Genomic DNA, 12,070 nt, shown 5'->3' on the forward strand with positions numbered 1-12,070 from the left:
TCGCTAAACCCACTGGCTCCAGGTCATCTACAAGTCTCTGCTAGGTAAAGCCCCGCTTTATCTCAGCTCACTGGTCACCATAGCAGCACCAACCCGTAGCACGCGCTCCAGCAGGTATATCTCACTGGTCACCCCCAAAGCCAAATCCTCCTTTGGCCGCCATTCCTTCCAGTTCTCTGCTGCCACTGACTGGAACGAACTGCAAAAATCAATGAAGCTGGAGACCCATATCTCCCTCACTAGCTTTAAGCACCAGGTGTCAGAGCAGCTCACAGATCACTGCCCCTGTACATAGCCCATCTGTAAGCAGCCCATCCAACTACCTTATCCCCATACTGTATTTATTTATTTATCTTGCTCCTTTGCACCCCAGTATCTATACTTGCACATTCATCTTCTGCACATCTACCATTCCAGTGTCTAATTGCTATATTGTAATTACTTCGCCACCATGGCCTATTTATTGCCTTACCTCCCTTATCTCATTTGCACTCACTGTATATAGATTTTTATTTTTCTACTGTATTATTGACTGTATGTTTGTTTATTCCATGTGTAACTTTGTGTTGTTGTATGTGTCGAACTGCTTTGCTTTATCTTGGCCAGGTCGCAGTTGCAAATGAGAACTTGTTCTCAACTAGCCTACCTGGTTAAATAAAGGTGAAATAAATAAAAAAAAAAAAAAATATACGGATACCAGTTGGTTTGACAAGACAATACTTATTGTCTGACTGTTAGATTGCCATAATGTGGGTTGGTAGCACAGGAGGTTGGTGGCACCTTAATTGGGGAGGATGGGCTCGTGGTAATGGCTGGAGCGGAATTGGTGGAATGGTATCAAATACATCAACACATGGTTTGATGCCATTACAACCGCTCCATTCCAGCCATTATTAAGAGCCATCCTCCCCTCAGCAGCCTCCACTGGTTGGTAGTATTGTGCATACACTCCTGAGCCTGAGCCTTAGTTACTGTCTGGAGCAGGCAGAGTGAAATGTGACTGTAAGTTTCGGTTTTGTTGCCTGGTAACTCTCCATAATAGGAATGACATATAGAAACTGCTGTTCATTGTGGGTGGAGACCATTTCAACACTATCAAGCTGTCCTTTGATCCAGCAAGCCACCACAACTTACATCGCCACGTTGATCAATTCTAACATCGAACCAAGAGGAGGAGGGCATTTAGGGACAGACACTGGGCCCCAGCACTCTGTTCTCTCACAGGACACTTGGGAGCAGTGCCAGTGTTGTACTACTCAAGTCCAGGTTAGGGACATGACTACAACGCTGGGCAGTGCTCAGCACACTGTCATACTGTGCTGTCAATTTTTTGGGGCAAGGAAGATATCGGTATCAAAAATGCTGTCCTAACCTGCTACGGAAATCTCTTCGTATTTGTCTATCCCATGTACTATCAGCTCTGTAACACCCTGATAGGGGTGTGAGACTGGTGGAGGGGTCCTGATACTCTCCAGAAGGCATCCGTCACTGAGACGAGTCCCAGGGAGGATAGTAAGAGAGAACACTGCATGTCAAACTGCCCAAGCTCATTAGAACCTAGAGGGATTGACAGCCATTCTCAGACCCAATGAGGTTCCTAGTTGCCTGGCTGCCTGTGAGAACATTGAACGGTATGAGAGAAATAATGAATCACTAAGCCTGCGTCCGTCGCATTGCCTCCCTGCCACTCTCCATCTTAGAGAGAGAGAGAGCGAGAGAAAGAGAGCGAGAGAGTCAGAGACTGGAGACAATACATAGTTGAGGCTGTTGGAATTGCTTGCTAATAAAATGACAATAACCCTTGGTGTCTGACATATTTTAAACAAATTGGATTTACTTTAGGATAATTTTTCATCTAGATTTAAAAGTAAGCAACATATAATAACAGTATATCTCATTGGATGACCATGTTTCTATACTCATACACTATTAAGCAATACTACCATGTCTTCACCAGCAGTAACACTCTACAATGTAGATTTGCAATGTGTTTTACAGTAATAACTGTTTCTCTTTGCAATGTCTGGACACTTACTGACATCTAGTGGTAAAGTAGTGTTCTCACAACACAGGTACAGTAGGTACATCACTATTTTAATGAGATGTTTTATTATTATTGTTGTTTTTGTTGTTTTATGTCACTCTAGTCTGTACAGTATATTTCCTAATAGATATTGCAAAGGTGACAGCTGCATATTCACATATTCGCTCTCGTTGGCTGGCCCTCGCTTCATACTCGTCGCTAAACCCACTGGCTCCAGGTCATCTACAAGTCTCTGCTAGGTAAAGCCCCGCTTTATCTCAGCTCACTGGTCACCATAGCAGCACCAACCCGTAGCACGCGCTCCAGCAGGTATATCTCACTGGTCACCCCCAAAGCCAAATCCTCCTTTGGCCGCCATTCCTTCCAGTTCTCTGCTGCCACTGACTGGAACGAACTGCAAAAATCAATGAAGCTGGAGACCCATATCTCCCTCACTAGCTTTAAGCACCAGGTGTCAGAGCAGCTCACAGATCACTGCCCCTGTACATAGCCCATCTGTAAGCAGCCCATCCAACTACCTTATCCCCATACTGTATTTATTTATTTATCTTGCTCCTTTGCACCCCAGTATCTATACTTGCACATTCATCTTCTGCACATCTACCATTCCAGTGTCTAATTGCTATATTGTAATTACTTCGCCACCATGGCCTATTTATTGCCTTACCTCCCTTATCTCATTTGCACTCACTGTATATAGATTTTTATTTTTCTACTGTATTATTGACTGTATGTTTGTTTATTCCATGTGTAACTTTGTGTTGTTGTATGTGTCGAACTGCTTTGCTTTATCTTGGCCAGGTCGCAGTTGCAAATGAGAACTTGTTCTCAACTAGCCTACCTGGTTAAATAAAGGTGAAATAAATAAAAAAAAATAAAAAATATACGGATACCAGTTGGTTTGACAAGACAATACTTATTGTCTGACTGTTAGATTGCCATAATGTGGGTTGGTAGCACAGGAGGTTGGTGGCACCTTAATTGGGGAGGATGGGCTCGTGGTAATGGCTGGAGCGGAATTGGTGGAATGGTATCAAATACATCAACACATGGTTTGATGCCATTACAACCGCTCCATTCCAGCCATTATTAAGAGCCATCCTCCCCTCAGCAGCCTCCACTGGTTGGTAGTATTGTGCATACACTCCTGAGCCTGAGCCTTAGTTTCTGTCTGGAGCAGGCAGAGTGAAATGTGACTGTAAGTTTCGGTTTTGTTGCCTGGTAACTCTCCATAATAGGAATGACATATAGAAACTGCTGTTCATTGTGGGTGGAGACCATTTCAACACTATCAAGCTGTCCTTTGATCCAGCAAGCCACCACAACTTACATCGCCACGTTGATCAATTCTAACATCGAACCAAGAGGAGGAGGGCATTTAGGGACAGACACTGGGCCCCAGCACTCTGTTCTCTCACAGGACACTTGGGAGCAGTGCCAGTGTTGTACTACTCAAGTCCAGGTTAGGGACATGACTACAACGCTGGGCAGTGCTCAGCACACTGTCATACTGTGCTGTCAATTTTTTGGGGCAAGGAAGATATCGGTATCAAAAATGCTGTCCTAACCTGCTACGGAAATCTCTTCGTATTTGTCTATCCCATGTACTATCAGCTCTGTAACACCCTGATAGGGGTGTGAGACTGGTGGAGGGGTCCTGATACTCTCCAGAAGGCATCCGTCACTGAGACGAGTCCCAGGGAGGATAGTAAGAGAGAACACTGCATGTCAAACTGCCCAAGCTCATTAGAACCTAGAGGGATTGACAGCCATTCTCAGACCCAATGAGGTTCCTAGTTGCCTGGCTGCCTGTGAGAACATTGAACGGTATGAGAGAAATAATGAATCACTAAGCCTGCGTCCGTCGCATTGCCTCCCTGCCACTCTCCATCTTAGAGAGAGAGAGAGCGAGAGAAAGAGAGCGAGAGAGTCAGAGACTGGAGACAATACATAGTTGAGGCTGTTGGAATTGCTTGCTAATAAAATGACAATAACCCTTGGTGTCTGACATATTTTAAACAAATTGGATTTACTTTAGGATAATTTTTCATCTAGATTTAAAAGTAAGCAACATATAATAACAGTATATCTCATTGGATGACCATGTTTCTATACTCATACACTATTAAGCAATACTACCATGTCTTCACCAGCAGTAACACTCTACAATGTAGATTTGCAATGTGTTTTACAGTAATAACTGTTTCTCTTTGCAATGTCTGGACACTTACTGACATCTAGTGGTAAAGTAGTGTTCTCACAACACAGGTACAGTAGGTACATCACTATTTTAATGAGATGTTTTATTATTATTGTTGTTTTTGTTGTTTTATGTCACTCTAGTCTGTACAGTATATTTCCTAATAGATATTGCAAAGGTGACAGCTGCATATTCACATATTCGCTCTCGTTGGCTGGCCCTCGCTTCATACTCGTCGCTAAACCCACTGGCTCCAGGTCATCTACAAGTCTCTGCTAGGTAAAGCCCCGCTTTATCTCAGCTCACTGGTCACCATAGCAGCACCAACCCGTAGCACGCGCTCCAGCAGGTATATCTCACTGGTCACCCCCAAAGCCAAATCCTCCTTTGGCCGCCATTCCTTCCAGTTCTCTGCTGCCACTGACTGGAACGAACTGCAAAAATCAATGAAGCTGGAGACCCATATCTCCCTCACTAGCTTTAAGCACCAGGTGTCAGAGCAGCTCACAGATCACTGCCCCTGTACATAGCCCATCTGTAAGCAGCCCATCCAACTACCTTATCCCCATACTGTATTTATTTATTTATCTTGCTCCTTTGCACCCCAGTATCTATACTTGCACATTCATCTTCTGCACATCTACCATTCCAGTGTCTAATTGCTATATTGTAATTACTTCGCCACCATGGCCTATTTATTGCCTTACCTCCCTTATCTCATTTGCACTCACTGTATATAGATTTTTATTTTTCTACTGTATTATTGACTGTATGTTTGTTTATTCCATGTGTAACTTTGTGTTGTTGTATGTGTCGAACTGCTTTGCTTTATCTTGGCCAGGTCGCAGTTGCAAATGAGAATTTGTTCTCAACTAGCCTACCTGGTTAAATAAAGGTGAAATAAATAAAAAATGTAAAAAAATATACGGATACCAGTTGGTTTGACAAGACAATACTTATTGTCTGACTGTTAGATTGCCATAATGTGGGTTGGTAGCACAGGAGGTTGGTGGCACCTTAATTGGGGAGGATGGGCTCGTGGTAATGGCTGGAGCGGAATTGGTGGAATGGTATCAAATACATCAACACATGGTTTGATGCCATTACAACCGCTCCATTCCAGCCATTATTAAGAGCCATCCTCCCCTCAGCAGCCTCCACTGGTTGGTAGTATTGTGCATACACTCCTGAGCCTGAGCCTTAGTTTCTGTCTGGAGCAGGCAGAGTGAAATGTGACTGTAAGTTTCGGTTTTGTTGCCTGGTAACTCTCCATAATAGGAATGACATATAGAAACTGCTGTTCATTGTGGGTGGAGACCATTTCAACACTATCAAGCTGTCCTTTGATCCAGCAAGCCACCACAACTTACATCGCCACGTTGATCAATTCTAACATCGAACCAAGAGGAGGAGGGCATTTAGGGACAGACACTGGGCCCCAGCACTCTGTTCTCTCACAGGACACTTGGGAGCAGTGACAGTGTTGTACTACTCAAGTCCAGGTTAGGGACTTGACTACAACGCTGGGCAGTGCTCAGCAAACTGTCATACTGTGCTGTCAGCTTAAGAGGAAGAGGACATTTTGGGACAGGCACAGGGAACCAGGACCCTCTCCTCTCCCCAGGACCCTTGGGGAAGTGCACCGCACACTCACTTTGTACTGTGGGAAAACACTCTTTTCACCACTTCGATCAGGAAGTGATTTTTACGCTGTAGGTTAGGAGAACTTACGCAGCAGGTTAGGATAATTAATGTAGCAGGTTAGGAGACAAAAATGATGTCCTAACCTGCTACGAAAATCACTTCGTATCGAAGTGGCGTGAAAAGAGTCTGTCCCCTGTACTGTCAACTTGGAGCCCCAATGAGGCCCCAAGTTGCCTGGCTAACTGAGAGAATGTTGGACAGTATGGGAGAAATAATCACTAAGCTTGCATCTGTCGCACTGCCTGCCTGCCACTCTCCATCTTAGAGAGACAGAGACAGAGACAGAGACAGAGACAGAGACAGAGACAGAGAGACAAAGAGAGAGGCTGGAGACAATAACATTTAGATGAGGCTGTTGGAATTGCTTGCTAGTAAAATGACAGTAACCCTTTGTGTCTGACATATTTAGGATAATTATTCATCTAGATTTAAAAGTAATAACATTATAACATAATAATAATAACTGCATATCTCATTGGATGACTATGTTTGTATATCTATACCCTATTAAGTAATACTACCATGTCTTCACCAGCAGTACTACAATGTAGTTTTGCAATGTGTTTCACAGTAATAACTGTTCCTCGTTGCAATGTCTGGATACTTACTGATATCTAGTGGTAAAGTACTGTTCTCACAACACAGGTATTAGTAGGTACTTCACTAGATGGAATAGATTTTTTTGTTACTACTATTGTTGTCGTTTTATGTCACGCTAGTCTGTACCATATATTTCCTAAGCGATATTGGAAAGGTGACAGCTGCATACAGTGCATTTGGAAAGTATTCAGACCCCTTGACTTTTTCCACATTTTGTTAACGGTACAGCCTTAAATTGTTTTCTTCCCTCATCAACCTACACACAAGACCCCATAATGACAAAGGAAAAACAGGTTTTTAGAAATGTTTGCAAATGTATTACAAATTAAAAACTGATATATAACATTTACATAAGTATTCAGACCCTTTACTCAGTCCTTTGTTGAAGCACCTTTGGCAGTGATTACAGCCTTGTATCTTCTTGGGTATGACACTACAAGCTTGGCGCACCTGTATTTGGGGAGTTTCTCCCATTCTTCCCTGCAGATCCTCAAGCTCTGTCAGGTTGGATTGGGAGAGTCGCTGCAAAGCTATTTTCAGGTCTTTCCAGAGATGTTCGATCAGGTTCAAGTCTGGGCTCTGGCTGGGCCACTCAAGGACATTCAGAGACTTGTCCCGAAGCCACTCCTACATTGTCTTGGCTGTGTGCTTAGGGTCGTTGTCCTGTAGGAAGGTGAACCTTCACCCCAGTCTGAGGTCCTGAGTGCTCTGGAGCAGATTTTCATCTCTCTATACTTTGCTCTGTTCATCTTTCCCTCAATCCTCAGTCTCCCAGTCCCTGAAAAACATCCCCACAACATGATGCTGCCACCACCATGTTTCACTGTAGGGATGGTGCCAGGTTTCCTCCAGACGTGATGCTTGGCATTCAGGCCAAAGAGTTTAATCTTAGTTTCATCAGACCAGAGAATCTTGTTTCTCATAGTCTGACAGTCATTTAGGTGCCCTTTGGGAAACTCCAAGCGTGCTCTCATGTGCTTTTTACTGAGGAGTGACTTCCGTCTGGCCCATTCTACCATAAAGGCCTGATTGGTGGAGTGCTGCAGAGATGGTTGTCCTTCTGGAAGGTTCTCCCATGTCTACAGAGGAACTCTAGAGCTCTTTCAGAGTGACCATCGGGTTCTTGGTCACCTCCCTGACCAAGGCCCTTATCCCCCGATTGCTCAGTTGGGTCGGGCGGCCAGCTCTAGGAAGTCTTTGTGGTTCCAATCTTCTTTCATTTTAGAATGATGGAGGCCACTGTGTTCTTGGGGACCTTCAATGCTGCTGCCATTTTTTGGTACCCTTCCCCAGATCTGTGCCTCAACACAATCCTGTCTCGGAGCTCTACGGACAATTCCTTTGCTCTGACATGGACTGTCAACTGTGGGACCTTATACAGACAGATGTGTGCTTTTCCAAATCATGTCCAATCAATTGAATTTACCACAGGTGGGCTCCAATCAAGTTGTAGAAACATCTCAAGGATGATTAATGGAAACAAGATGCACCTGAGCTCAATTTCGAGTCCCATAGGAAAGGGTCGTAATTTAATCAATTTTAGAATAAGGCTGTAATGTAACAAAATGTGGAAAAGGTCAAGAGGTCGGAATACTTTCCGAATGCACTGTATGTGTGTGTGAGTGTATCAGAGGGGTTGTGTAAAAAATCAGAAGACACATTTTCATCTCATATGGACTAATAAAGTATATATTATCTTATTCAATCATTACTATACATAATATTATGAATTGATACAGAATCATTGTTATGTCTGGTCAACAGATTCTGTATAATACAGTTTATTATGTTAGTGTATTCAGTATGTGCATTCTTAATAATAAAAATGAATACATCAAATTCCATGTTGTGCTGTCCATATGAATTGAATATTGTTTTTCCAATGTCCTTTCAACTTGGTCAATTGAATTGAACTCCCTTAAATGTGGTTGATTGACAGATTATCAATTTTTTGCATCTACTGCCATTCATGTTCTCACAACTAGATGAGGATATCAATCTACACAGAGAATATAGTTCACAGTAGTTTATACAGAAGATCTATACAGAGAGCCATTCTAACCCAAATGGACTTAAACTGAACACTTGCAAACTGGAAATTACATAATTTGATCTGAGACACCAGAGTCCAGATTGAAGAATTCACTTCAACACATAATGCCTTATTGATGTTTCAAAGAGACAACATATTGTGAAATCCAACCATTACAATCATTTAAAGGATATACTGATGGATGGGGAAAATGGTCACGATAAGAATGAAAAATACATGTGAACAACACTAAGCCTGCATTCATCACTCTGCCTGCCTGCCACTCCATTTTAGAGAGAGAGAGAGACAGAGAGAGAGAGAGAGACAGAGACAGAGAAAGAGAGAGAGCGACTGCAATAGCGTTTAGTCGAGGAATTGTTTGTTAGTAGGATGTACCTTGGTGTGTTGAAGGACAGGTTCAAAGTAAATTGACTATTTTCCAACTAGATTTGAAAGTACATTACATATAATAACAGCATATCTCATTGGGTGACCATGTCTGTATACTTATACACTATTAAGCAATACTGCCATGTCTTTACCAGCAGTCTATAATGTCGTTTTGCAATGCTTTTCACAGTAACAACCGTTACTCTTTGCAATGGCTGGATACCTACTGACATCTAGTGGTAAAGTCATTACTTGTTTGATTTAACATATTTTGTATTGTTGTTTTATATCCCTCTAGTGCGTGTTAGATCATTCATTATTGTTGGTTGGTACACTACACACATCTGCATTCCTGCCAGGATGCAGAGGGAAATGTGATAGTTCTGGTTTTGGTTTCATTTCCTGGAATATGAAAACATAACTGTGGGTGGAGTTTTTGTCTGTGTCATGCCTTTATAACCAGTAAAACCTGCCCCTTGAGCCACAACCCTGTTAACTTGCTTTATGTATTCTAACCTTGACCAAGACAGAATAGCACACTGAGTGATACATTATAATGGAAGCCAGCTTGTCTCTCCTGGAGGAACACCTCTCTTGCCCCATGTGTTGTGACATATTCAGCAACCCTGTCGTCCTCAAGTGCAGCCACAGCTTCTGTGAGGAGTGTCTACAGAAATACTGGAAGGATATGGACAATCTGCTGTGTCCTGTATGCAGGAAAGAGTGTTCTATTGAGCAACCGAGCCGAAGTTTGGCCTTAAAGAGTCTCTGTGAATCGTTCCAGAGAGGGAGTGAAAAGGAGAAAGGATCTCAGGATATCTGCTACCTACACAGAGAGAAACTCAAACTCTTCTGTTTTGATGACAAGCAGCCCATCTGTGTTGTCTGTCACATATCAAAGAAACATAAAGGCCATGACTGCTGTCCCATTGAGGAGGCTCTGCCTGATTTGAAGGTCAGTTTGTGAAAGTATCTGTTCCCATTGCTTTTATTTTAACTGGTCATTTCAATGTGATTATGTAACTGAGTAGAGAGTGACTGGCTGGATTAAAGACTGGTCTTGTTTTACCAGGTTTACAATAATCCCTTTTCATTTATCTTTAGAGTGAAATGCAGCGTGTGAGTTCCACTTTGAAGAAGGAATTAGAAAACATGAACACAGCCAGGATGTGCCAATCAACCTGGGAGGAGCATATACAGGTATCTGTCATTAAAAAAAATGTGTTTGTAAATATGGAAACATTTGAGCGGTGTCCAAGTTTAATCTTGTCTATTAGGGTCAAGCCCAGTGTGGAGAGGAGCAGATAAGGGGGGAGTTTAAGAAACTCCACCAGTTCCTGAAAGATGAAGAGACAGCCAGGATCGCTGCCCTGAGAATGGAAGAGCAACAGAAATGTCAAGTGATGCGAGAAAGAGCTGAGCCTTTGACCAAGCAGATTTCAACCCTAATAGAGACTATTCAGATGATCAAGGACATGGATGTTGACACTATCACATTCCTTCAGGTAAGGGTAAAGATTTTTTAAATTACAAAGATGTAAATTCCCAACAATGAGCTCATGAACTCACTGCAAAAACTGATGTTCGCCCAAAAGACGCAAGCGTCACACTGCTAGGCTGCAGTCAAATGTCGTATAACGCCTTGAAATTCTCAACCAGGTCGGAAATTGCTGGTGAATAATTTTACAACTGTTTTTTTTCTCAATTATCTCAGTGTCATCTGATATAACATAGTGACATATGTCCTTCTTTTTGTAGAATTACAAGGCCATACTTAATAGGTATGTTGTAAATTAAGTCCCATTTCATCCCTACTAAATACATGTTACGCTCCATTTCCAACAGCACTGATGTTTATTATTCCCATAGAGCCGAATCCACAGCAACAGACACTGCAGATGCTGAGACAGTGTCAGGGGCATTCATTGACATAGCCAAGCATGTGGGATCTCTGAAATTCAAGGTCTGGAAGAAGATGCTTGGGATTGTTTACTGTAGTAAGTCCAAGTTTTTCACAAATGTTGTTTTTTAATATCTTGACTATCTTACTGTAGCAAATAAGGCCACAATAATTTGGAAATAAATGTATTTTTTCAATAGTTATTTGAAATGGTTTTATCTCCCAACACACCCACACACTTCAGTATTAAAGTACAATATTAAAGTACAATGAACTTTCCCCTTAAGCTTCAGTGACCATGGATCCAAACACAGTGTCTGCAAGGCTCATACTGACTCATGACCTGACCACTGTGACATACAGTGAGGAGAGGCAGAACCTTCCAGAAAATCCTGAGAGGCTTAAAATGGGAGTGTTGGGTTCTGAAGGTTACAGTAAAGGCAGACATTTTTGGGATGTAGAGGTAGGAGAAAGTGATAACTGGACCCTGGGAGTAGCCAAAGAGTCAATTGTGCGCAACAAGCCATTCAAAATGGAGCCTCAGAGCGGATTGTGGAGCATCAGATATATTAGTGGGAAATACAGAGTATGTGTAAAACCACGCATCCAGATCAAGCTGGATGAGAGCCCACGAGTGATCAGAGTACATCTGGACTGTGACCAGGGGGAGCTGACGTTCTGTGATCCCACTAAGAGCACTATTCTGTACACCTTCAATGATACATTCACTGAAAAAGTGTTCCCATACTTTTACAGTACCAATCAGTTTGTCCCACTGCGCCTTTTGTCAGTTAGCCCCAACTTTGGGCAGAATATAAACACGAGTGGAGACAGGTTGCCAGGTTTATAATATGTGGGGACAAATATCTACTAACATGTATCAACTGGTGGGACCCCATTGTGTGAACTTTAGTTGAATCCAGCTCCATGTAAATAGCTGTAAGACTTGCCTCAACACAAAGCATACTATGGGTTTAAGTAGTGTAATCTAATTGATGCCAATATAATGCATGTATACCTTCTATATGGCAACAACTTTCTATCTCATAATGCTTGTACAAGTGTTTAAAACAGTTGTTACATTATGTAAAATACGTAAAGTACAGTCAATTATCTAAATAAATATTAAAAGTTTCTATTGCATTTCATGTTGTGCTTTTCTATTTAACTGAATGGACCTTCCTAATTATTTAAGTGGGT

The 12,070-nt window shown here is 42.2% G+C and overlaps 1 protein-coding gene across 1 annotated transcript; it reads left to right on the plus strand.

Moving 5' to 3' along the window:
- Nucleotides 1–9,439: 9,439 nt before the first annotated feature.
- Nucleotides 9,440–12,013, plus strand: LOC106609500 (nuclear factor 7, brain). The gene is made up of 6 exons (XM_014208380.3): nucleotides 9,440–9,925; nucleotides 10,075–10,170; nucleotides 10,248–10,475; nucleotides 10,729–10,751; nucleotides 10,840–10,967; nucleotides 11,158–12,013. Exons 1-6 carry the CDS (start codon nucleotides 9,527–9,529, stop codon nucleotides 11,718–11,720), a joined length of 1,437 nt encoding a protein of 478 aa, XP_014063855.1. The 5' UTR covers nucleotides 9,440–9,526; the 3' UTR covers nucleotides 11,721–12,013.
- The last annotated feature ends 57 nt before the right edge of the window (nucleotides 12,014–12,070 follow it).

This window comes from Salmo salar, chromosome 07, assembly GCF_965601325.2.
Source record: "Salmo salar chromosome 07, fSalSal1, whole genome shotgun sequence".
Classification (NCBI taxonomy): Eukaryota; Metazoa; Chordata; class Actinopteri; order Salmoniformes; family Salmonidae; genus Salmo; species Salmo salar.

Excerpts from the sequence above, each read along its gene's own strand:
- LOC106609500 (XM_014208380.3), top strand. The coding sequence starts at position 9,527 with ATGGAAGCCAGCTTGTCTCTCCTGGAGGAACACCTCTCTTGCCCCATG. Across the intron at positions 9,926-10,074 it reads AGGCTCTGCCTGATTTGAAG|AGTGAAATGCAGCGTGTGAG; the intron begins GTCAGTTTGTGA and ends ATTTATCTTTAG. Across the intron at positions 10,171-10,247 it reads CCTGGGAGGAGCATATACAG|GGTCAAGCCCAGTGTGGAGA; the intron begins GTATCTGTCATT and ends CTTGTCTATTAG.